The 27,517-nt window shown below is 34.6% G+C and overlaps 1 protein-coding gene across 4 annotated transcripts in view; it reads left to right on the top strand.

The window, feature by feature from the left end:
* Window positions 1–27,517, top strand: part of qua (villin like protein quail) — a 132,952-nt gene that overhangs the window by 64,414 nt on the left and 41,021 nt on the right. For 3 of the 4 annotated variants that reach the window (XM_081743773.1, XM_081743769.1, XM_081743776.1), the window contains exon 2: window positions 22,809–22,891. In XM_081743773.1, coding sequence (XP_081599899.1) covers window positions 22,820–22,891 — 72 coding nt within the window. In that variant the 5' untranslated portion in view covers window positions 22,809–22,819. Of the gene's footprint in view, window positions 1–11,997; window positions 12,104–22,808; window positions 22,892–27,517 lie in introns of those variants that run through there. The other variant, XM_081743766.1, reaches the window with a different exon arrangement.

Raw genomic sequence — 27,517 nt, 5'->3', positions numbered from 1 at the left:
GGTGCCGCGGGGGCTCAGTGGTAGAGCGTTCACCTCTGGTGCTTGGGGTCCCGGGTTCGATCCCCGCCCCCGCCAAGTGAACTTTGTGGTGGACAAACACCGTGTGCGTGGGTTTTCTCGGGGTTCTCCCGTTTCCTCCCACTTTCTTCATTCCACCATTTTCATTCATTACTCATCATCACCGTCTCCTTTAGCCTAACCGGCATAATCGTGGGACGTAAAACTTAAAGATTTCTTTTCAGTTCATTTCACTTTTGTTATCATTTTGCTACCTTTTGTTTTTAAAATGAGGCGTATTCAAGGAAAAGCATCTAGTTTATATTTTGATGTGCTATATTGAATTTTCCTCCTTATATATGTGTGACGTCTTGCCTTATGTGTAGGCCACGGTGGCTCAGTGGTAGAGCGTTCACCTCTGTTACATGGGGTCCCTGGTTCGATCCCAGATCTCGCCAAGTGAACTTTGTGGTGGACAGACACCGTGTGCATGGAGTTTTTCGAGATTTCCCCGTTTCCTCCAACTTTATTCATTCGATTTATTTCTCATCATCACTGTCTCTCCTTTAGCCGGTATAAACGTGGGACGTAAAACCTAAATATTTCATTTTTTTTTACAACTATATGTATTTGTAAATCTGTATCTCGCTTTTGGTCTTATCTTATTGCCAATACTTTCTTTTGAAATATATATTCTTTCTTAGCTTAGAAAATTAATTATGTTCATTAAGTTCTTAATTATTTTAATGATAATTGTATTGTAGAATGTTTCGTCTCTTTTCCTTCTTTAAACAGTATATCTTTGCTGCGCCTCGAAGAACCGCTATGTTACATTTTTGTCGAAAATGAGTTATGTCGTGCAAATAAATCAGAAAACTGTCAGGTAGCGTCTCCTATAATATCGTAAGTTAATATTCATTGTTTCGCCACAACAATTAAAAATTATAGATTGAAATTAAAGGCTTCTGGTTCTCATCACGTACACATTGATTAATGCATGCAAATCCCCTACGGGGTTCTAAAGACGCAAAAGGTGCTACGTAAACACAAAATTAGTAATACAGTATAATACTGTTGAAGCAAGCTACAAGAATGCCCAGTGCATACTATACGCAGAACCAGTTTTATTATATTTTTTAAGTGTTTCTGTGTATTTGACAAAATTTTAAGAGGTTCGGAATGTTTTTTGCTTCTCCTGAAAAGTTGTGGTTTTAACACACAGCGGTTCTTCGAGGCACAGCAACGATATACAAAATTAAAAATCTATATTTTATTCGTTCGTAAACTTTTTAAAAATTTTCAGCTACATTCTAGAATACCGACATACTTCATGGTCCAAAAACTTTGTAAGTTGATTTATACAGACTATCAGATTAATGTAAATAATAATAATAATATTAATAATAATAATAATAGGTCTAATAATAATAATAATAAGAAGAAGAAGAAAATCAGAAATCTTCAGAGAAGTTTGTGACAGGCAGTATGACCAGTACGAGCTTTTATCGATCATTTTGAAATGTTGGAAACCAAAATAGAATTCAAGTCGCCGTCATACACGAGATAAAGAAACTAAGAAGATGGTTAACTTTATAAATGACTTATAACATTGAACATCGGAAGGTTTTATTGACTTGATATTATTCTTGTAATAAGCATAGTATACATTGCAACGCTCAGTACTTCGTAGCGGACGTAACACGCAAAGAAAAAAAGTCATGAAATGGATAGCGATGCGCGTACCGTACCATAAATGAGACAATAGTTAACGGAAGGTTATAGAAAGTGCCTTCGGCCTTGATTGGCAGATGTTTCGCTTATCTGTTCGGAAATAATTAACTGGAAATTGCATCATCGTAAACCTCATTGTGGATCTCGAAAAATAAGAGAAACTCAATGAAGTGGTGCAGAGTAAGAATAATATAATAATGAAATTATATGTTATTTTGACCGTTGATTGACAATGCTGTTGAGCCTTTTTTAACTGTGAAATTCTCAGGATTTTCTTTATAGGCTCACTCGAAGATTGACAAAATAGAACTGCAGCCTTCTCATCGGTAATTTCTATTTTCACTACGTATTTGACTGATGATATAGTCTCCCAAACAAGGACAATATTTACAGTGTTTCTGATTCGTAGTTTCTGACTAGGGATGGGCACGATTGAGTTCGAGCGAGTTTTCATTGAAACTCGACTCGACTCGAAACAAACATCTTTGAGCTCGACTCAAGAACTCGGCTCGAAAAATTTCCTCCAACTCGTCTCGAATTGCACTCGAGTTTCGAGTCGACTCGAGCTAAAACGAGCCAAAAGTTGTGTGTAGTTTCAAATACTTTCTTCAAGTATCCTACATAGACAATATAATTATTATCAATGATACTACTACTATTAAAACTTCTTCTTCTTCTTCTTCTTCTTCTTCTTCTTCTTCTTCTTATTATTATTATTATTATTATTATTATTATTATTATTATTATTATTATTATTATTATTATTATTATAACACCGTGTATAACATGAAAATTAGTTGACTGCTGACTTCGGTAATCGTGAAGTCTAGGAGGCAAGGACATCGTTCACGAGGTTCTGAGTTTGAGTTCCGGAGGAGCAAGTATCCAGGCTCGAGTCAAAAGTTGTTAAAAGTTATAGAGCGCCGGCTAAACATGTTCAAAACTCTTGATCCGAGTTTAGGGTTGTCAATGGCTCGAGCGGCTCGGCTCACAGCTCATTCACTATCGAGTCGAGCCAACAGCTTATTCAACCGAGCAGGCTCGAGCGGAGTCGGTGCCTCATCTCAAGCAAACCGGCTCGAGCTGTTCGCTCAGTTGAACCGAGCTGAGCCGGTTCACTTGTCAATGGCTCGAGCGGCTCGGCTCACAACTCATTCACTATCGAGTCGAGCCAACAGCTTATTCAACCGAGCAGGCTCGAGCGGAGTCGGTGCCTCATCTCAAGCAAACCGGCTCCAGCTGTTCGCTCAGTTGAACCGAGCTGAGCCGGTTCACATCTCTACCCGGGTTGGGCTTCTGCTTGAGTTCAAAATTTCGACCGTACAGGTCTCAGCCTTGGTGGTAAGAACTACAGTACATACTTATATTGGTGATCGCGACATTTGAGGCTGTCTCGTTATAAATATCCATTGTCGTCTTGTTAATCGAAACGTGACAAGATGCGAGCAGTGTCCCATCTCATGAGCAACACTAAAAATATTCCATATTACTGCTTACATTTCTCATGGCTTTCGCTTTCAAGTGTAATCAGGCCATGATTTCAAAACGAGTTAAAACGAGCTGAACGAGCGAGCCATTTATCAAATTCGACTTAACTCGAAACTCGACCTTAAAACAGTGACTCGGCTCGGAACTCGACCGGAGAAAATTACCTTTGACTCGACTCGAATTCTCTTCGAGTTTCGAGTCGAGTCGAGATTTAGCTCGACTCGTGCCCATCCCTATTTCTGACGAAAACTTCGGTAGTTTTCTCAGCAGATGAGTTCTGAGAGTCTACTAAGCCCAGACACTAATGAGAGTGAAAACAATCATATATCGTCGATGTTTTCACGAACTGAATACATCACGAATCCCTTACATCACGAATCGGCGAATTTGCAAAAATCTTAATTTCGGGAAGAACGAACTTAAAAGTAGCAAATTTTGCATTACTTGCAAATCATTGAAACAATTATTCGAAGCAAATTAAATTTTGGGATGACAGCTAGTGTTGTTTGAAAAGGTAATTCACATTAGAAAAGACACCTTAGAAACAATTTTAATAAACAAAAAGAAATCATTAAATCCATTCCCCAGTTTGTGAAAACAGAAAATATGTTTCCCAAATATGTTTCGCTGAAAAATCTTTCAAGTTTTACGTTCGACGGTTATGCCGGCTGGGCTAAAGGAGACGATGATGATGATAAATGAATTAAATGGTGGAATGAAGAAAGTGGGAGGAAACGGGAAAACTCCGAGAAAACCCACGCACACGGTGTTTGTTCACCTCAAACCTCACTTGGCGCGAACGGGGTTCGAATCAAGGGTTTCATGCACCAGAGATAAACATTCTACCACTAAGCTACCGGAGCCTCAGTATATATTTGGCTGAATTCGTCATTGTAACTCCCATTAAAATTCGAGCTGTGCACTGGAAGGCTGCAGCGTTCAATTCAGTGGTGTAATTTTTCTTAGCAAAAATGATAATCTGAGCCATGCATGAGTAACCACCGAACGTATTCGGTCCCCCTCAGCCCCAGATCCGCTACCTTCCCATAACGTGAGATCGGTGTGGTTGTAAGTTATGCCATTCGTTCAACTTATTTATTGGATATTGATATACAAAGTTAAATATTAGGTCAATACAGTTGGTTGTTTCTTTTCAGCCTTCGTACACTTATGATTCATTGCCCAGAATAGTTTAATACGCATTCGAGAAACAGTAATAATAATAATAATAATAATAATAATAATAATAATAATAATAATAATAATAATAATAATAATAATAATAATAATAATAATGGAACTTCACAAAGCAGACGCACACCGCAAGTAAAATTCAAGAACTGTACACTTAAGGGAATAAAATGTAAAGAACTAAATATTACTAAACTGATCAACATTAGACTGAAATAAATACGAAGCGAAAAGATGCAAAATAGTTGTACAGTCAGCAACAGAAGTTCTTTCCGTGTAGTAAAATTCATTTTGGGAGTAACGGTGGTATGGGTGGAACGTAGGCTACAGACATTCTTTTTAATTTACTGAGAATTGTACCCAAATTGTCCTTCCATTCTGAAGTTATTTACGCAACTAATTTTATCAAACGGAAAGAATTGTTGTCGCTGACTGTACAATTAATGAGGTAATCTGGAATATTAGGTAGTCTAAAAAGCATCGGCCCTAGATGACGTTAGTGTCCCAACACTCAGGATATATGAGTCGCAGCGGATCAGGCGTAACATCATTTAACAGCTGACAGTTGAATCTAGTAAAAGAATGTTGAAATTCTTATAATCAGACATAAGGTATTGTGTCGTGCAGATGAATGAACTGTTTGTAAAACTACGCTACATTTTACAATTTTATTTTAATAAAGGCTCAAATGCGGTGCAGGCCCGCGAAGAAATTTGTGCTGTTTATGGGCAAGATACGTTATTAAAAAGCAGCAGTCAAATTATGGTTCAGTCGCTTTCGTTCTGGAAATTCCCATATGCAAGATGCTCCTCGCACTGGACGACTAATCACAGGAAAGTAGATGATATTCTGCCAAAAATCAAGCAAGACTGGCATGCAAACAGTCATGACATCGCCAATGACCTAAACATACTTCATCCAATCAGTGTTAAACCATTTGGAGAAAGATAATTACAAAAAGAAGCTCATTATTTGGGTGCTATATGATCTGAATCAAAAACATTTGCTCGATTGAATTTCTATCTGTAAATCTCTACTGAAATTTAATGAACTCGAGCCATTTCTGAACCAGTTATCATGTCAGACTATCATTTGTTTCTGTCTCTAGAGAACTCCCTGAGCGGCGTTAAGTTAGTTTAAAAAAATGCCTGTGGAAACCGCATGTCATATATAGGTTTCATAACATTATTTTCAACTCATAATAAATGTATTTTCAATTTTGACTCTCAAAATCTCAATAGTTTTTAGACAACATGATAGAAGTCTTTAGAATCGGGATGATAGACTACAGGTCTTGGTCCTTCATATAATGACAGCAAGTCCTGGTATTTTCTTATAGGTGGTTTCGGCTTTGGAGTCAAAGCCTTGGTGGTAAGTTATCCTCTTTGACACTATATGTGGGTGAGGCAGTGATAAACTTTAGTATTTATCTAGGTTATGTGGTGTTTTTATAAATACCTTGCGGCAACCTTTGCGTACTTGAATTTGCAGGACTTCGGTTCAGTCTACAAGTTGATCCTCATCACTTGTTCAAATTGTTAGGATATACGCAGGTATTGTGAATATTGTTTCCAGTCTAAGATACCTGTAGTGTGCAACTCATTAACAGCATAGTAAATATGGTTGTTTCTTGTTTGGCATCTTGATTACCGGGATAAATTGGTCAGGAATAAAAATATCGTCACTCCATCAAAGTGCATTTTCAGTTGCACTGTAAACAGAATCACTTTCACTTTGTATTATGATTCATTTCGAAGAAGAAAACTTGTATGGTTTAGATGTCTTTTGCGTCAATGTTTAAAAAAATAAAGGAACATAAAAGTCAGGATACTGTTTTTATTCTGAGATGCACATCTATCAGCGAAGAACACTATCTGTTTTACATCTGTGTATCTTCCATCCGCAGAATCTTCCACAAATTCGTGGCAACTTCTTTTGGACTTCTCTTCGCTAATCCTTTGTATCAAACGTAGCAATGACTTCTTATACCAGCTAATTCATAAATTGTGAAATTGTAGGGTCATAATTTTCTTTTATAACACAGTTCGTTCTGTGTTTCTTTTATAACACAGCTGCGAAATTTCGTGGTCTATTTACAGTTCCATATTCGTTGCTTCGTAAAATCATCACTACACTAGTTTCCATACTTGTTAAAATGTTATCCCTCTTTATTTCCTAAACAATACTTAATGGAAATTTCACACTGTCAGAACAAGTTCCAATACCAATAGCGACATAAACTCAAAATGTCAAAGTTTGCACATTCTCCGGTTCGTGATACATGGGAAAGGGCATTTTCGGCAGTTCGTGAAAAAATCGACTATATAAGGATCTAAATGGAAACTCCCTTAAGAAAGTGTTATATATATATATATATATATATATATATATATATATATATATATATATATATATATATATATATATATATATATATATATATATATATATAATTGCTGGAAAGCATAATAGTATAAGTAATACGGTATTTTGGTAAATAAATGAGATAATTTCGTAATTGACAACTAATACACAAGAAAGTTAATGTAGTAGAGATACCTCTCGTCAGATAAATATTTGTTTAATATGATACTTTTCTTAAAACTTATGGGATCACCCTAAACTCATTTTTCTCGAAACCAAGATTTATGCAGTTATACCTTCTATGGTTTTCACCGATTCACGTCAGCTTATACATTTCTAAATAATATAAAACTTTGAGAGATTATAGTAAGAGTATGAATTGTATGAATGATAGCTTTCAACTGAAATTTAAATTTGACAGAATTGATGGTTGAAAAGTGTAGAATACAGGTATAAACTCGTAACTTTTTTTTCAATTGATTTATTTCTTTCGGAAGCAGTACATAAGAAGATAAGTTCTTTAATTTTTCATTGTTCTGAACTCAAATAATAAACAAACGTGTTTATTGAAATAAACAAACTTTATTGAATACTGATATATTACGCAACCTCCTCCATGATATTTTATTTCAGGGTCAGTGGCATCTACTCGTCTCTGGTTATATTTTTAAAGTTCAAAAACCAATTTAAAAAAAATAAACTAATACTTCTAAACATTTCTTGTAAAAATTTTCATCTTTTCCCTTAATAGTGACACAAGAAGATTATAAATACCCTTAATATTTCTATAGCTTGATACATTTTAGGAATTAACTTTGAAACAATGCATTTTATTCAGGAAGTTTTTTTTTTTTTTTTAGTTCTAGAAGTATAGGTGGAGTAGCATGAAATCACGCGATCACGTTCTTGAAGTAACGTTCCAGTGCTAATTCTTTATGAGAAAAAGAGAAAGAGAACATCCTTGAATGGAATGAAACCTCAGAGATTATATCATGTCAGTGCGTTCAAAAAGATAGTCTCTGAAAAACGAATTTTGAATAAAAAATTTCTTGAATTTATTTTAAAACAAACGAAATAAATAATAAAATAAAATAAAATGAAATAGAAATAATTAAAAATGATGACATTTTAGGAATGTTTCTTCATCAAATCACTGCTGAAACGAGGTGTTTATATAGAATAATTATCTCTGTACACTCATTCTGTGATTTTATGGGCCTCCATTTAATAGACATTGGAAGCTGTTGACGAAATCTGAGCAGTCAATTCCCGAAATAAATCCCGATTTTAAACTGAAAGTTTTGAATTTAATGTATTATAGCATGCATTTAAAAGGTACAGATATTTTACACTGTCAGATTAGGTAATGTGCATGATTGAAAATACAGCAATGTATTATTATTCTTTCTTTCGTAATGTAATTGTGGATATTAACCACTGTAGATTTAGTGACAGAAATGCAGAGTTAGTGCCGGACAATCGGTAATATCAAACCGCTGTTATCCCCTTTTTGTCCCTTAAAACAAGATGAGTGTATTTATTAACTAACTCTTGTTAGGGGTCAAATAACATGTCAATCATTATTTAATAAGAATAGTGTGATATTTAAAGTATATATTATTAATAAATTTTACTCTAAATAACTTGCTCTTAATTTAAACGAATGTTTATCATGTCCTGCTAGGTCCAGCTCTTCACAGTCCTTTATTCAAAAAGTATATGCATTTCTTCCGTGGCCATCAAGAGGGCATAATGTACTATATATATATATATATATATATATATATATATATATATATATATATATATATATATATATATATATATATATATATATATATAAAAAGCTTATTCAAGCATTATACAATCAGGATACTATTCACAAATGAAAATCACATTACCTGAAAAAGACTTCACGTAACAAAGTATCATTTCTCCATTAACGAAGTACTTTCTATATACAGGGTTACTCCATACTCTAATGCCTTAGTTAAATGTCTTAAATCACAGTGGCATTTTGTTATAAACAACTCTTCTAGAATATATTTGATGGATTTATCTATGCAATTTGTTTGTTGGGTTACCTAGCTTGAAAGTATCATGCAATGTGGTCTATTATAGTCATTAGAAAGTTCCTAGGGCATATGCAACTAAATACACAATATTGTCTATTTGGTCGACTACTTCCAGGACTGAACTTGTCAACTTGCTTCTCTCGTCTTCAAAAAAGATTTTGTAAATTCTTCCATAATATAGATAATATTCACTCTCCATATCTAATATTGATAATATTAACGTCTAATATTGATATCTCCATCATACTGACTACATAACTAATAAGCTATTTCTACCTTCTGCTCAAAAATTAATTCTTTATTTATTTAATTTTTAAAGATCTCAGTTTCCAAGGAATGACTGCAGCATCCTCCTGTTCTTGTGTGCGATCCTTGGTCTTATTCTGAGGAAAGGGAAGTGCTGCTGTCATATTTTCTTTATTTAAAATAGGATTATATAATCCATTCTTTTTTATGTGTGGTAAACAATATCTTGGAATTAGGTAATGTGCTTATAACTAACAGCTAACCTGTGCTGCGCTATGAGGTGAGAAGGGTAGTTCTGCCGAAAGTAATAGATACTGTGTTACAACGATATTACGTTATGCAATCTTTTATGTTTAATGTAGATGTCCATGATACTAATCACTACAAATTTCTTGAAAAATTGCAAAATAAAATAGCTTGTTTTACACTATATAGATTTTTGTGTCTTCGTTTAAAATCTATCTCTCATAATTTAAAGGCTCAGGCCTGTAGCTGCGCGGCGACCATGGTCTTATAAATTAGTTCTTAATTCTCTGCTCAACAAATTTTGCTTAAATTTCACTGTATCTCCGTGAAATTAAAATTTACTCATATGTGCTTGTAGTTTTGTTTCAAATGCTTTTGCATTCGGAGATTATAAAGCATATACAGTAATAGATGATCAGTAGAGTTATAATAGAAGAGTTCAAATTTTGTTTGCTTTCGCTATAAGAGATTAGGGTACAAGAATTACAGTATATATAAAACTCACCTCGTCTAAAGAGAAAACAAGTTTTCTGGAATTTTGTCAATAAATTAACGTTCTCCCGTCTGCACAATCTTGTATGTATAAGATATCGTTCTTATTGAGCATAGTTCAGTCCAGATGGTTAAGGGTGCTGGGTTGTAAAATTACAGAGTTACTTTATATATCAGGTTATCATAAAGTAAGTATCGCTGTTCAGAGAACTCTTGAGACGTAACTATTTGACAGAATGCAACCAAACTTGGTAAGGGTATATTTGGGAACATGCAGAAGCGATTGGTGTAGAAAACAAAATTAGTTCCAATTTTCGCCACTAGATGTAATTGTGGCGCTGTACAACGCCAAGTAAGTGCAGCGTGGAAGAAAAACGACACTACTGATGCTAACTGATAAGAAATTATGTAATTAGTTCTCCTGTGTGTCTCGTGGCATTGATTATCAATACTATTAATACTCCGTGATCAGTGGCGGATTTATGGGGCCTTTGGGCTGAAGCTTCCCTTAAAATTCCGGGACGAACATCGGCATCTGTGGCACGCAATTGATGTTTTATTGTTACCTTGTAAGGATACCAATGCAGCATTTTGCGAAGAATTTTCCACACAGTTGCATACGGCATTTTCAGATGTTTTGACACTGCCTTCGCACTTACCACGTCACTGTTACTTGCAGATTTCTTCACGAGCATTTTGATTTTTTTCCTATGCTTCACTCTTACGACCTCTTCCTGGTCTCAACCCAAACATGTCGGTCCCCTTAAACTTTCTCATCATTCTTTTAACGCACATTATGTAATGGGACCACGATGTAACCCCTATCATCGGAGATATTCACGAATGGTACCAGCATTATTGTTCAACGTATTGTAAAGTTTTATTAACAAGGATTTTTCTGGGAACTTTAATACCATGGTTGCTCTCTTGATACCCGATTCGTAACCTGGTCTTGAACTATACGACAACTCAGGTGCTTACTCAAGCCTGCATGTGTTTCAGTGATACGGGTTCGAGCCTTACTATGTACCAGAAGTGAACTGCTCTGACCTTGCTAATGTCCGATGTTTGCTTGTTTTTTCTTCCCACAAGCTTTGCCTTGTGATCAAGAAGTCCCGGGATCGATTCCTGTGGACACGTGAGTCGGATTCCATGTTAACCTGTAGGTCCCGTCCTTAGAACTTCATCATCATCTCATACTGTACTAGTTGCCATGGGTTTTCCTTGCTCAGGGACCTTCACGTCAAAGACGTGCCTTCGGACAGAATTCCACATCACCATCATCACCCGTAGCACATCACTACACCACGGGATTATTAATAAGAGTGCAAATCAATGCTACATGTCGCACGGTGGACATAATTACGCCTTTCTTTCATTCAACATCAATAATATCATTTGTCTTCCATATTGCACTTACCGTACTTAACACTTAACAGCAAAACAATAGTCTCTGGAAGTGAGATTTAACACTAACCTTTCCTGGAATTTTGTGGGGAGCTTGCAGTTTATGAGCATAGGAAAGACTAATATTTAACTTCGTTTTAAGATATCCAAGAATTTTAAGGGAACGCTTCAGCCCAAAATACCCCCCCTTCGTAAATCCACCACTGATCACGGGGTATTAATAACATTGGTAATCAATGTCACGAGACCTGCAGGAGAGGTAATTATAGATTTTCTTATCAGTTAGTATCACTAATGTCGTTTTTCTTCCAAAATGGACAGTAATTCTGAAGTTTCTGAGTCAGTTGGAAGAGGGTTTGAGCACAAGCTTCCTGGATATTTCTTCTTCTGAGTACATTATGCAATCATTGTATGCAGCTTTCTCAATTATCTCCCAAGCTGCATCAGATTGCATGCAATTTGAAAAGCTGTAAAATATACAATCCAATCCAGTCAGCCAGCAAGTTGCATGCAATGATTCCATTATGTAATACAGCCTATAAACAGAGAACTGATTAAAAAGGTCGTTACGGAAACCTAACTAGAAATTATATATAATTAATAAAGAAGCATTGTTTATTATGGTTAGAAGCACATTAAAAATTATAACACAAAATTTTACTGAAATGAATGTTGGAGTTAATTTGGTAGAGAACGTTATATATTCAAGCACATGCTTATCAAAAACTAAAAGAAAATATAACTCGTTTGAAATTTGGGCTATAAATCGAATTCGTAATGTTCAATATTAAACTAATATCTTAAGTATTACTCGCAAAGCAGAATGCTTACAGTAGAAACAAGTAAAGATACTTGTAATAAAACAGGTACATCAACAATATAAAGTAGCTTATATTTGTATTAATGTATTTTTGTGGTAGTAGGTTTCGTATCACTTAAATATTAATTGAAATTTATGTAATAATAAAACTGCAGTGTTGAAAAACAGATTATACCGTGCAGTTTTACGAGCTGTCGTGCAAAAGAAAATGAAACACATTACTTTTTAATGTTAAAATCATGATATGCTTTCAGAATAAGGCATTTATTCAGTTACCCCCCCCCCCGCAGTTTTTCAACATGACAATAATAACTTATGAATAGGTTAAGTTAGGTTAGACTAAATTAGGGTACGTTTGATATCGTTTACTTATTACATAGGTTTGGTCTGACGGGGTTTATCGGAACTTATTATATTGGCGAATAGACATTTCTTACATCTAGGCTTGTACGGTTTCACAACATGGGTGCATATTAATGATGACCCTGCAAAATCAGGCATTACTCGAGCAGACTGTTCTACCAAATTTTGATAGATTTCTTACATTTTCAAGTTGGGTTAGATTAGGACATTACTCGAGCAGACAAACCTTTAAATTTTCTATTTGGTAGAACGGTGTGCTCAAGGGAATTCCAAAATCATTCTTTACCTCTACGAGGTATGTTGCAGAAGAGGATTTTTACAAAATAACATTTTAACTTAGAGAAAAGACGCCAAATATCAGTGGCGCATACTAGTTTGACGGCATGGACTACCACTGACCTTGTATATTATTATTATTATTATTATTATTATTATTATTATTATTATTATTATTATTATTATTATTATTAATAATAATAATAATAATAATAATAATACTATTATTAATAATAATAATAATATAATATACAAAATATGCATAACAATGAACAAAAAAGTGGTTGGTGTGTTATATTTGAACTTATGTTTTGAGACCATTAATGTTTTCCACCGTAGATGAAATTCCATCATATATTTGCGCAGTTAAGTTCTCAATAACTTTTACCAATGTCACTTCCCTCAAGAGTTGACTCTGTTACTGACGTTGGTTGTCATTCCGTACTAGTCTTAGCAAAAATTCTGAGTATAGCAACGTAACGCAAAAATTGTGATTATAATTGTTATGTCGATTATCGCTACATAAATCACAAATTTTGCGTTGTGTTAAAGCAAACGGTACGGTGTCCTCTATAATATTTTTCATTCATCAGTTTGCATCACGAAATATATATGTTGATTTTGCTACTTGGTCTTAAATACACTATTGCATTGATTTTAGCCTTACAAACAAACATTTTAGCCTTACAAAAATATTAAAAAAGTAATTTTCTTCGTAGCATATCATTTTCTCGCTAGATGTCACTCACAACGCTCATCAGAGTAAATAGACGTTAACACATTCTCCAATATACAATACTGTCTGCGGGCCTCTTTCCGTAACGGTTGGAGCAAAATCAGCGGATTGGACTCAATTCAAATATCGCATTAAGTAATTATAGGCTAACCACAATAACAACAATCGCAAAGGAAAACACAAATTTTGCATTGCGTTGACACAGAGTGCTAGGAAGTGATGCCCCAAAATTCTCCGCTAGCCACAAAATGGCTGCTGTGCCATAGTTCTTAACTTCGATTTACTCGCTTTGCCTACAGAAACCGATACACAGAGAGGAAATCTGCTTGGTTGCCAGCTCGTAGCTCTCTAGCACGGAGGAACCTACGTGAGCGCGAAAGCAGTTATACGTTTCTTTCTGCTAGCAGTAGACAGTGGTATACCAGAAGGTTGCCACATCTACATCATCAGTCTCTAAGAAAGTGAGAGGGATTGCGTTTCAAGCATTAACGGCTATCTTAGTACGTAATCTTGTTTGCGAAAAATATAGAGAAACTAGTACCAGGAAAAGAAAATAGTAAACTGTAAACGTGTTATTTTAAATTAGTTTATACGTGTTGTTGCCCATAAAATACGTAAATGTCAAATATGGGGAGGTTTTGTAAACTTTTTGTTTGAAAGCAGTTCATAGCAGATATTTAGAAGCTATAGTGATGATGTATTGGAACTTTGTTCGTCGAAAAGTTACATCAGAATATTAACCACAACCAAAACCGTGTAATAGAAAAATGAAAATCAAGAGAACTCCTTTTCCCTATGTTAAGATATCAGAATTCCCAATATGCAAATGTAACACATGTAATCTTGAGTCTTAAAATAATCAGTGTTTCTCCTACTCTAATTTCAACAACAGATCATTCGATCAAACAAAAACTATCTTACATACTTGGTTTTCTTCCTTTGCTTAAACTCTTATGATATTGTAATAGAACATTTCTTACCTTTAAACGGGAATATAGTGATTTCTTCACAAGCTGAAAATATTCGAGCGCTCGAAGATCACATTACCCTAACTCAGACAAGGAAATTGTCAGTTTCGCCAAATAATATGCCCATGCCCTGTTATTTCCAGACCAATACACAATGTATCCATCATGCAATATTCTTCAGACTATTTTTCCCTATTGTTGAGAAATCCCAGTTCCCCAAATTAGGTAACCTCCCTATATATGGTAACTTTCCTATACTAGGTATCCTGCACAAGAAAATTCTTATCTTTAACTACTGGTGAGAGGTCGCGCGAATTGATAGGGGATACCTGGCGCCGGACACTTGAGAGGAACTTAGTTGCACATGCACGTGACAGGGGAACGCCGAAGTTGTTGCTCCTTATACTTTCTGTTTTTGTATAGCGCTTATAATGGGTTAAAACTTGTGCACATGTATCTTGTTGTTAGAGGTGATGTCCTTCGGTAACTCTCGCATTAGCATTCTTTCCTAAGAGCAATGTCGAATAATTTTAGAAAGATATCCACTTTCTGGCTTTCTTCCTGAAATTGACACATCCTTCTTTCTTTAGAGAAACATTTGTTCTTAAAAGGTGCCGACAGTATTATAGGGAGCTTACAACATTGTTGCAATTATGGCATTCGTGTGCTATTTGCATGCATTTCGACCGTGGTGTATGTTGTATCGGTATTTGTATCTTAATATGTTTTTCGCAGTGTTTTGGCGTGTGGCAGGGAAAAAATAACTTTCCTGACAGGAACAAACTTTCTGGTTTTTTTTTTTTTTTTTTTAATTGTAAACATTCATAATCATGAACAATAATACAACTTCTTATCACTATTGTAGTCTTCACACTAGTAACTTCCGTCTTGTAAACATACGAAATATAGCTTGCGGAGCTACATCACAATGGAAATAAATACCTCTTCATACGCACTCAGTCACTTTAACCGTAAATTGCAATTTTATAAATTTGCAGAAAATAATGAATACACAGTTATATATTTTTGTAAATGTTTTTGTAAGATCAGTCCCATGTGGACCCTACGTTAGCTAACAGAGTATTGTTCTTTTAAACCTAGAAACACCCTCCAAACCTGACGTATTGTTGGAGAGAACTACTGTTACGAACTCAGCAATTATGTTCCAAAAGTGTGTCGTAGGGATATGTTCAAATAGTTATTTTCGTTACACCAATAGAATTTTAAGTAATAAACACATTTAAATATTATTCAAAATATGACATATTCTGGTCTAAGTAGATGTTGCCTTTATACTTCCTGTGTGCGTTGAGATCTAATTCATTTTTATGATTACAGTTATTGACAGTGCTTCTCGTACATATGTAGTATAAAAAAGCATAATGACAACTTGTCTTGCCAGATTGTTTGAACAAGAATTACAGGAATGCTAAAAATGCATCAAAAGATTACGATCTTGGCCTATAATTAGTTTTTGGATCAGGGGATATAAATTTTTTGAACGCCCCTAAATCGAGTTTTCGTATTTTTTATGGAATAAGCACATCATACTGAGTTAAGTGATAGTCTGAGTTTGACTACACTGTATGTACATATGTATGTATGTAGTTTTCCAGATATAAGGCCTACAAAAAAATTGATTGAAATATTGTGAATCGTTTGATTCAATAACACTACAGATGATAAGGTAGCATTATAAAATAATGTAAAATACATACTAAACAAAGCTGCCTACCACTGTTTCATCCAGATCAACTGTCCTGTTTTTGGACATAAAATAGGTGCACATTTCTCACTATAAAGTATTAATTTTTGTTTAAGTACACTTTTTTTTTCTGTATATCAATGAACAATATCGAATATTAAGAGAAAATATAGTTATTTCACAAAATATGCTTTTATGCTCCTAACCATGTTTTTAAAACAACTTTCAGAAGGCAACGTTCGTATGTGAAGCTGAGATACTTGAATCTTGAATGGTTAAATGCAATTGAATCTAGGGTTTTGAACGTTTCTCGGGTTGGATTTGCGATGTCTTGCTGAAACAGAGCCTATCAACTGTGAGACAATGAAGAAACAAAAGAAAGTGTGTTGTGCTAGTCTGGCTGTTGGGCAGTAACGATGCCAACTTCAATTTCTTCGAGAGGGGATGCAAACGCAGGGGAGACAAAATTTGGGGGGACAGCTATTTTTTATACCGAAAAGAATAGTTTTATATTACTTGATCTATACTGCAATACATTATTCTGGGTAGCAAACGTTGCCACCAAGGCGTCCTCGCCCTCTCTGGCGTCGTCACTGGGTGTTGGACTTTGAAAACTCAAAGAAGCACTCTCAAGATAACAAACTTCAAGAATCATATCTTGGGTTCTTTGATTACGTCATATCTACTACAGTCCATCCGGTCTTCTCGGATTTTTTCAAAAAGAATCGAATTATTGAGAAATGATGTATATCGTGCGGTTCATTTCCTTCTACCAATTACTTGCTGCTGTTTGATCTTACTAAAAAATAGCCACAGAATTTCTTTTAACAATGAACTTCAGTCAGTTTTCGTATGAAAAATCATTCCGTTCGCAGTTTCTTTCTCTTCTTTCGCGTCTTTGGTGCGAGAGACCAGGTTCGATTCCCAGTGAGAGCTCATGTGGTTTAAATCCCACGTTAAGCTGTAGGTCCACATCTTAACTAGACTCGTTGCTGAAAGGGATGCCATCGAACTCGATTACCATCGAACCAACAACTCTGTTCCATAGTATTTCCTTGTAATTGTTTTATTTGAAAAAGTTGTTAGGCATTTTTATCCAGTTTTTAAAATTTCGTCGAGATTTAATTATACCGCGAGAAGAACACATAGAAGACATTGCTATTGTTTCAATAAAATCTGAACGGAGCACGCTTCATGGCTTCGTTCCTTTAAGCTTAATAAATTAAAACGTCGTATTAATATCCTTCTAAAATTTGCATTTGAAGCAAGATGTTGCACACTATATCTAACGGAGAATAAGAGGTAGAATATGTTAATATTGTTACCTGTTTTTTCTGAAAATTATTAGGCACAAAAACATGAACGTAAGCATATCGGGGCTTTTTTGATAACGAAGTAGAACACCTCATTCATGAACATAAATTTTGCAGTGTATACTGAAAGCAAGAGAGAGGAAATTTGACTATTATCACTTGTTTCTGTAAGACGCTCCACGTAAAAGTATTTATGGAGGCCTTTTCATGAATGAAGTGTGGACATCTCATTCACTTGGACGAAATTTGTACTGTGGTGGGAAGTACAATATTATTAAATATTTCTTCTCAATCGTTGTGGAGACTCGAAATTTTGTATAAAGGATTTCTTTAACATACACAACATGAATAAAATGCTTTATTTTTGCACGAATTTTAAAATGAATGGGGAAATTGAACTATTATTGTAATGGATTGCAACTGCTATTGTTAATGTTTCTTTTGAATAGTTGGGCATAAAATTAAAAAAAAAAAAAAAAAATGTGGCTTTCCGTAAACAGGGTACGTACGGTTTTATTTATTTATTTATTTATTTTAAATACAAGGCGATATTCTGACAATCATAAATAGGAAATTCTAATTTGGCTCAATAAAGATCTCAGTTGTCGAAACAAAATTCACATTTGTGTGATTTAATTCCAAATATAGGGGGCCGGGTTTATTTTAAATATTTCATTCATTGCGTAAATTTTGAAAATTCTTGCCCAAAAGGATGGGGAAGAGGAGCAAAGTTAATATAACGTCCGCAGGGGAAGAGAATGATTTCTGAGAACTACTTGATTGATTGATTGGCTTGTATTTACGTCTTTTTCCAACAACAAGGCTATATAGGACGATATTCAAAGTTTAAAAAGTGGGATCTAGACCATTGTAGTGTTTTCGTTGCTTCCCATCGGGAATCGTACATGGGTCCTCATGAACAGTGCTTGCCACGATACCAAGAAGGAAGACCGGTGTATTGAAGTGTTACAGTAGAACATGTTAATTTTGCCGTATTTTCATAAAGCCTGATTTTCTCATGAAACAGTAAATGCTTATTACTCTGTAAGTTGTTTGTCTTGAAACTTGGCTGCATTGAAGCAACGTTTGTCCTATGTTCTTAAAGTTAAATTTACCTATGTACGTTGGATACCTGAACATTCGGCAGTATTCACAATCTTCTTCAATTTGTACAAACCCTTGTAAACATCTTTGATGGTTGTTTGTTCTGGAAGGTCAATGAACTCAACAAAGAGAAGGAGAAACTTTGTTGAAAATAACTTCAACCAAAAATGCAGGAGGCAAACCCGGGTCTCCCTCGCCAATGCTGCATACGCTAACTGTATTGCTGCAAGGGAGCTCTGATATACAAGTATATTGCTTGTCTATACTTCAAACTGGCATGTGAGTAATAATTAGTCACTGCATTAGAAATGTTTATGTTACAAGCTATAACAATTATTGCTTGAAAATATACGTATTTTCTTTAAGTCTGCTACTTTCCAATTGAACATAGACAGGTTTCATGTATTTTGCGATGGAAGAGTTTCGGAAATCTAGGAATTCGGATTCAACGAGTTCCCCGAATCTGAGGCCATAGCATTAGATATGTTTAAAATGTTTCCTTTTTAATGTTATCTGTTACCCTAAAAGACACTTTAATTATTTTCAGATAAATAGATGTTTAAAGTACAAGACTGATCATGCGTTTGGTGATTCATACTTTCTAGTAACCCTCGTATATATGAGTTACATGATGCAATATAAAAACATGCAAAATGTAATGGAAAGATATAAGTTAATTTGAAAGCTGTCCGCTTTCCACCACATTATAAATGGTTTCACTTTAGCCACGTACTGCATCGAGTGTTCCACTGTTATGAAGTGTGACTTAAGTGTAGCGAGAGCGATAAGATATGAGGTGAAGTAAAATACGAACACTTTCTTCTTCTTTTACATAACCGTGAGCATCATACATCAAGTGTTTAGTCATGCAAGATAACGAAGAGCGAAGCAGACCTTAATCTGCTCGGTTTCATACAATTTACTACACATCATGATAGCGAAATTCCAACTGATAAACAGCGATTAAAAACTGGAATATTGAGTGAAATTTCCGTTTTAAAATAATAACTTAAAAATAAATCTTTTATAGAAGCTTATTTAGTAATTGTGGTTCTTGTTCCAAACTCGAATTGAAGATTAAGTGCCCGAGTATCAGGTTTGATTTGTTAACATATTCTCTGCCACAGACTTCACTGGGCAATGATGAAGTTGGTTAATCCCCATCCATAGTAATGGCAGTGAGCGTTTAGTCTGTATGAGGGGTGAACCCTAAAGTCTGACAGCGCTTGACCCAGGCCCGTAGCCAGCCCAAAAATGTAGGGAGGGGCCGACCCAACCATATTATAGTTCATTTGCAAGCCTACCGTAAACATTTTAGGGGGGCAGCGAAAAGTTAGGGGGGCGGCCCACCCTTGCTCCCCCGTGGATACGGGCCTGGCTTGACCCTAGTAATTGGATACAAATCGACGAGTTCATGGAGCCTGACAATGCTCATCTCGGGTATCCGTGGTTCGGTCCCCAGCCACGCGAGTTTATTTTGGGCAATATCGTACCAGTAGTTTCCCCCGGGGTTGTGCTGTTTCCTTCCACATTATCATCGCACCGCATTACTCATCCGTCTCCTTCAGCCTACAGGGGATAATCGTGAGACCCTAAACTACCCAGAAATTTAAATTTTGCCCCCGATTTACCGCCATCCTTTGTTATTATTATAAGGTACGATAACAATTCAGATTTTATCTCCGCCAGTATCTCTACTCAAATCAAATGGGATCTGTAACTTTTGATCATTTAAGTTTATTACTGACAGTAGCGACATCATGTGACACAACTGTAAAGCATTTCTACTACCGGAGTCAAGGGTAACAATATCAATCAGTACTTAGCCGATTAAACAGTAGATAACGTGGTACAGAATTTTATAAAAGCAACTTTAAAAAAAATGTTCTCAGTTTGACCCGTATGAATGTATGTATGTATGTAGAGTTGTGCGCCATTGTATCGAGAACCATTAGTCATATTTCGAAGCAGTTTCACTAATCGAATAAACTATTCCTAAGGAAGGTTTTTACACATAAAATAATTAAAAATCATAATAATTAATTGATTATTCAAAGAAATCAAACAATTTCTGTAACCCCTGAGAAACTCATTTTGAACTATGCAACCAGAAAGTCGATAGAGTAAGATGGGTTGCATGTAGTCAAGGGTTAAGAAAAATATTTATCCAGCTTTAACCCTTTCACTGTGGAAGGCGACGGAAAAAAATTTCCCTAACCTGCGAATGTCGATTATAGTCGACGTGTTAAAATTTGTCTGTATCTTGGTTTTGTCGATTGTAGTCGCCAAAGGTTTTCTGTGTGATTTCTATTGTTTATCGAAAACAATAGAACACAAACAAAAATGAACGGTACAACTTTGGCGACTACTCTCGACAAAGCCAAGATAAGGACAAACAAATTTTAACACGTCGACTATAGTCGACATTCGCATGTTAAGGAAATTTTGTTTCTGTCGACAAAAGTCGACTTCCTCTGTGAAAGGGTTAAATAAATAAAACTGTTTAACAATGCTGATGTTATTAGCGATATCATGACTGTTTACATACAATTCTGCTCAAGTTTTTCCAGAATATCACCTAATTTTTCTGTAATTGATCGCCCTTTGCAAAGAGCACATTCGACATCAAAACTTCCATAAGAGCCGAATAACCCATCTTTTGGCTTTGGCTTTTGATAACATACTTATCTTCCCCATAAGCAGTACCAATTTCTTCACGGACATACGAGCATTTGCAAATAAAATTGTAAAATGTAGCACAGTTTTGTGAAAAATTCAGTCAACTTCATGGTACAATATCTTATGTCTGATTCTAAAAATTCCAACACTTTTTGCACATGTACTACCTTCAAGTGTCAGCTATCAAATGACGCTAGGCCGGATCCGCTGCAACTCATACTCTGCGATATTGGACACTAACGCCATCTCTTGCATAAAAGGCTAACTGTGTTTTAGACTACATGATATTTCGATTCAGTTTTCACTAATGTAAATGAGCTATTCCCAAGCAAGGTTCTTACTTATAATATATATAGGTATATATAGGTCTTACCTATAATAATTGATAATTATTATACATTTCTTTATACGTGTTTCATAAGGAGACTCATTTTATAGAGAGTTGGTGTCATATTTTTAGTTTAGGTATCTAACTACCGGGGAAATGAAAAATGAAAAAAATTAAAAAGTTAAAAAGAACGTTATTCAAAAACGCACTAAAAAGCAGAAAGTTAAAACTTTTCAAAAGAAAAATAAACTTCGAAAACGCACTAAAAAGTAGAAAATAAAAACTTTTTAAAAGAAAAATAAATGACTTCAAAAATACACACTACAAAGCAAAAAAAAATACTTTTTTTGAAAAAATATGAACAAAATATATAAAGGGACTAAAAGGCAAATAATAATGAAAGCGCTAAAAAGCAGGCAATAATAATAAAGCCCTTAAAATAGAAAATAATTTATTATTATTATCTATAAAAATAGTTAGATTTTTGTCAAGGTAAACATACTTTTACTGTATTAGTGCTTCATAAAATTGTCGAAATAATTTTATATTAGATATTAATTTGTTCGACTTGGCACAGCTTTAAAATTTTGCATAGATATTAGTAGGGTGTAATAAATTATTTTCTATTTTCAAGTGCTTTATTATTATTTTTTAAATTTTAGCGCTATTATTTTCTGCATTTCAGTGCCTTTCTGAAGTCGTGTAATGTCTTTTTTAAATGTTTTAATTTGTTGCTTTTCAGTGTGTTTTCGAAGTCGGTTATTTTTCTTTTAAAAAATTAACGTTCTACGATTATAAATCGGGGCTGAGAGAAATGGTGATGATGAGTTGAATTATAATGGTGAAATGAAGGAAGTGGGAGGAAACAGGTTAACACTCATAGTGTTTGCCCACTTTGTCGCGGGCTAAAATCGAGCCAGAACCCCATACCAAGATATGAGCTCTCTACCACTAAGCCGGTATAGAACTTATCATTGCATATTTTTGTTTGATTTGTTAACTAATGTTCATAAAATTTTAATTAGAGTAGCGGAATAGGGCTAAATAAACATGTATTAAATTGTCCACTTCTGTGTTTCGACCATGTGATTAATTACCATAAATAAATCAAAGTAATTTTATCACTGAGTTAAAACCTGTATACTTCTTCTGATAAAGAATACATTAGTTTTTTTCATTTATTTTGAAGGCTTTATTCAGTCTATCAAAAGTTGTAGCAAACATTTATACTTAATGTGTAAAACGTTAATTAATGTTTTAAATTTAATTTCTTTTTCAGTGTCAGAAAACATGAACAACGTTGACCCTGCATTCAGAACTATTCCAAAGAATTCATCTGCTTTTCTAATATGGCGTATAGAGGTGAGTTTTTTTAAAATATAGATTTGTCTCTTTCATTTGATTGGTTTCCTAGTGAGATTGAAAATAAGAATTGTGATACTGTCAAAAATTCAAATTCACAGGCAAATATTGAATAAAACTTTGTTTATCTTTACTATACCGTGTAAATAAAACTTAATATTTTATGCCCACACAAAATATTTCTTTTTCGTTTATGCATTATAAATATATACGGTATAATATGCATCGAAATTTTTATCTCTTGCATCCCAGATATTTTCTACAAACTGTAAGAAACAAAAATAGTTCATTAGATGCGTGGTGAACCAACGCTGCTGCTTTCACTTCTGGAGTAGAAAGGAGCAAATAGCTAATTGTATCTCAGAGTGAAGCAGAATAATTTTATCAGGAGCATATTTGATCATCTTTTGGGAAACGTTCCGATTATCTTATACAAGAGTATCATTTCCTACACTACTATCGATTCATCAATATGAATGAGTTATATTTTCAAGTGCCCAGTGCCATACACAGAATTTCGTCACCATAGGGGGTTCAAGCACTCAATTTTGTTACCAAGGGGCACGCTGGCCCAATGGTAGAGTTCTTAATATAACAAATTATTATATTGCCACAATACCTTGCTCAAGGAGGAATTAAACTCCGAACTACTCCCTTGTATATACCACCACCGCAGATGCCACATCCTAAGATATGTTCTGACCTGTCCTTCCTGAACGGAAAATGTAGGGAGTGGATAGTTTTGTCTAGCACTAAGTAACGTTTCCATCTCAATTTCTTTCTCAAATCAGTTACATCATATTTTTGTGACAACAGTTGGTGCTATTGTCCTGTACTTTTGCAAAATGGAACAAGGAAGAATTTGTTGGTGCTGTTGTCCAATCAAATTTTCAACATAAATGAAGTTTGAACCTGGGAAGTTTTTTATTATTTCATCTTGATGGCAGAACTTAGGGTGGGGAGGGGAGGAGGGTAAATATATGAAAATGAATAAAACTTGATAACTCGTGAACCAACCGACCGATCTCGATCGAATTTTTGACGTAGATGCAGTTCTGGCCTGGGAGTGTTTTTAGCTATTCACTTTTATGGTAGAACTTAGGGGAGGGGGAGGGGGAATTATAAAAAATAAATAAAATTTAATAATTCTTGAACCAAATGACCGATCTCGATCAAACTTTAAACATAAATAAAGTTCGGACCTGGGATGTTTTCATCATTTTTCTCTGACGGAACTATGTAGGGGAGGGAAATGGAGACACATATGTAAAAAAAAAAAAAAAAAAAATCAAATTTTCAACATACATAACATTTGGGGCTGGGATAACTTTTATCATTTAACTTTGAAGATGCAACGTAGGGGAGGGGGAGATGATCAAATTTTCAACCACCTGACCGATCTCGATCAAATTTTCATCAACCTAGATGAAGTTCGAATCTGAGATGGTTTTTGTCATATCACTTTGACGTGTAACTTTAGAGAGGGGGAGAGACATTTGAAAATGATCGAAAATAACCGATATTAGTGTCGAATCTATAGTTTTTGGAGTCGCTGAGATGAGCAATGATACTCCTGATGCCGTGCCCGCAACTATATATAAATCACCGAAAATAACCAATATCAAAGAGCGCTTTAGTAATAGTAAAAACTGAACATATTACTATTTTACCTTAATTTAACCCAGCGAAATCGGGGCGCGTCTTAGATTCGAGAACGTCTTAAATTCGAGTAATTATCGAGAAATTCTTAATTAAAGATATTATTAACGTGTTATTAAAACTGCTTTGTTAGCCATAAATATTTTTAATTTTATATTATCTGACAACAATAGTATCCTGTGGTTGCGCAGGACGTGCGGGTATGTTAGTTGAAATTATCAGCTTATTCTTACAATTTACATGAAACCCCTTTCCAAAAAGTATCCTTGTTACGTTCCTGCTGTATTAATGGATACAAAGCACCACTACTAAGATTCTACTTAATAATGTTTTTGAATGGATAATAGTTATTCAAGTTTTTGAACAAAATAATACAAGGCAAACAAGTATTCGAATAATTGATATTTAAATTCTTAAAATAGTTTTCAGAATATTAAGGAAAAAAGAAAGTAGTGTTTTAAAAACAACAATAAACATAGGTGTAACTAGAGGTGGGAGAAGCGTGGAAGAACACTGTTGCCCCCCCCCCCCCCATTAGATCATAGGCTGATATTGAAGACTTCTTTCAATTCACAGAAGTAAGAGGTCATGGCCACTCCTAGCAAAATCTTCTAGTTACACTAATGCTAATGGATCATTACCATTATCAAATTATTCTAATATTGAACTATTCAGCTATTTAAAGTACTGAGTAATAGAATACGAAAATGTGTTTCAAATTAATACGATATTTTCACAGTAGTTTGGTTAGAGTATCTTATTGGCGAATGTTGTTAAAATGGAAAGATAAATATTAACATTAATGTAGAAAGCAAGTCCGTGCTTAACTACAGATATTTGTAATCTATAGACGCATTTCCTTTTAGTGATATTGCAATAAAAGAATGTAATATTTCCATAAATATGGGGAAGCATATTTCTGAAACAATTCTCAAGTGTTTTCTTAATGTTCTGGAAAGTAATTGAAATCAGAATAACCAATGAATCCCATTTGTAGAATAGCCACAGACTATTTGATAAAGAAGTTTCATTGGTATAATCTGCCTGTTTTTACAATGACGAAATATTGGAAATAAAAAGATTAATGTTAGCTTACTTCTTTGAATGTCTACTTGTCGAATGAAATGGTTTCTGGTTCTACAGGTGAATGCACTTGCTGAGTACGTACTTATTAATGTTTATTAATGACTTGGCCAAATTGAATTAGTTTAGTCAGCAAGCGAAACCTCCTCAGATGTGCATATTCAGCCAACGAAAAAAAAAAAAAAAAAAAAAGTTGCTAAAAATGTGAAATCGATGGAGACACTTAAAAAAAGAAAGAAAGAAAGAAAGAAAGAAAGAAACAAAGAAACAAAGAAAGAAATTAACTTTTCATATTGAGATACTGTACATCTGAAATCATTAATGGTTGCGTTGAACTATCGAATACGTTGGAAAATGGTTTTCTACATCCTTGCACATGTTGCTTTTTACAAATAATACGTCAATAAGGGTATAAGATTCCACCTTAGCACAGTATATTTGATAACACTATTGAATATATTCTTTAAATATTTAAGCTAAATATCAATATGACTGTCCTAGAATCATTTAAATGTCATATCGTTGTATGTTATTTCGTGTAGACCTAAGACTTACAAAAGCAAATCATAATCTTATTACGTGTAATCAGATGTTTTTATTTATTTATTTATTTTTTAAGTAGGCACAACAACATTTTCTTTCTCATTTTTCTGGAGAAATTCAATCAGGAGCATGTCATTTCAAAAAGTCATTTAGTCGACTTGTCTTTATTGCAAATCTACCGCATAATATCAGATTAAATTTTTAGGATTCATGGCTAAAATATTAGTGCAAAAGTTTATTCGAAAAAGTTGAAAAACAAAAGGGCGTGAGGGAGAGAACAGAACAAGGAAGAAAGTCGTGCATTGTTCTGGACTTACTTGTTAGCATCTCTTTCTCAGTACTAAGACTCTTTCAGTACATGGGATATGGACAATACTTTTTAATGTAAGATCCGAACCATATGAGTTCTCACTAGGAATAGTATCCCAATTTTCTGAAACAAAGGGGTGCCTGCCAATCATTTAGCATGGTGTAGCTCCGACCGGAGATCGATGGTACGAGCTTTTTTGGAGGGGAGGGGAGCGGAGGGTCAAAGTAAATAAAGTCATGGCATCATGTATTAAGGAGGGTGATTCAAATTAAAAGACAACTTTTTATCACTTTTTTTTTAACGTTATCACGTTTTCAAATGTGGGGTCACTAATGTGAGGAATGAAATTGTTTCTGTTTTTCCATAATTAAGTTGAAATCTGGGATAAGTTTTGTCACCATCAATCTTAGATCCGATTCTACATTAAGACGATTTCGCTTTAAGGTCTTAATACTGCAAAAACGCAGAAAAGGTCTGCTCACATAAGTAAGTGCTACGGAAAGGCATCAAATGTTGCAATGCCTTTTTTAGACAACTCTTTAGTGTAGTAGGAAAACTTTTAAATTTACAAACGTATTTCTAATTGCTTTCTTTTTAGTAACTGAAAAAAATACTTCTTGCAAACAGCTGTGAGTTCCATTTTATTAGAACACATTTCAATTTTTAGACGTCGCGGACTCCCAGGGATCCACGAACCCCACTTTGAGAACTACTGCTTTAGGAGCTTCAGGTATTCAAAAATACGAAGAAATAACTTCTTAGTTGAATATTAGTTGTAGAATTGATGCAACACCTTCTCGTCAAAAGATCGTCATCTACATTATTCAAAATTCTATAAGCAAAATTATGCAATGGCGCGCAATGGATCTCTCGAATGGTTGGCAGATTCCTGAATATTTTGTGGAATAAATGTGGATATACATGGGCATGTACGCATCAGATAAGAATCATGAATCCTTTATACAAACAACTTGTGTCCTTGAATGTAATTTTGGTGGCCCGGTGGTTGTTCCGTATCTTACTCGTAACAG

Source organism: Thermobia domestica, chromosome 2 (assembly GCF_964235325.1).
Source record: "Thermobia domestica chromosome 2, izTheDome1.hap1.1, whole genome shotgun sequence".
In the NCBI taxonomy this organism is placed as follows: domain Eukaryota; kingdom Metazoa; phylum Arthropoda; class Insecta; order Zygentoma; family Lepismatidae; genus Thermobia; species Thermobia domestica.
The sequence above is the reverse complement of the archived record's forward strand: the minus strand, read 5'-3'. Positions and strand labels throughout refer to the sequence as shown.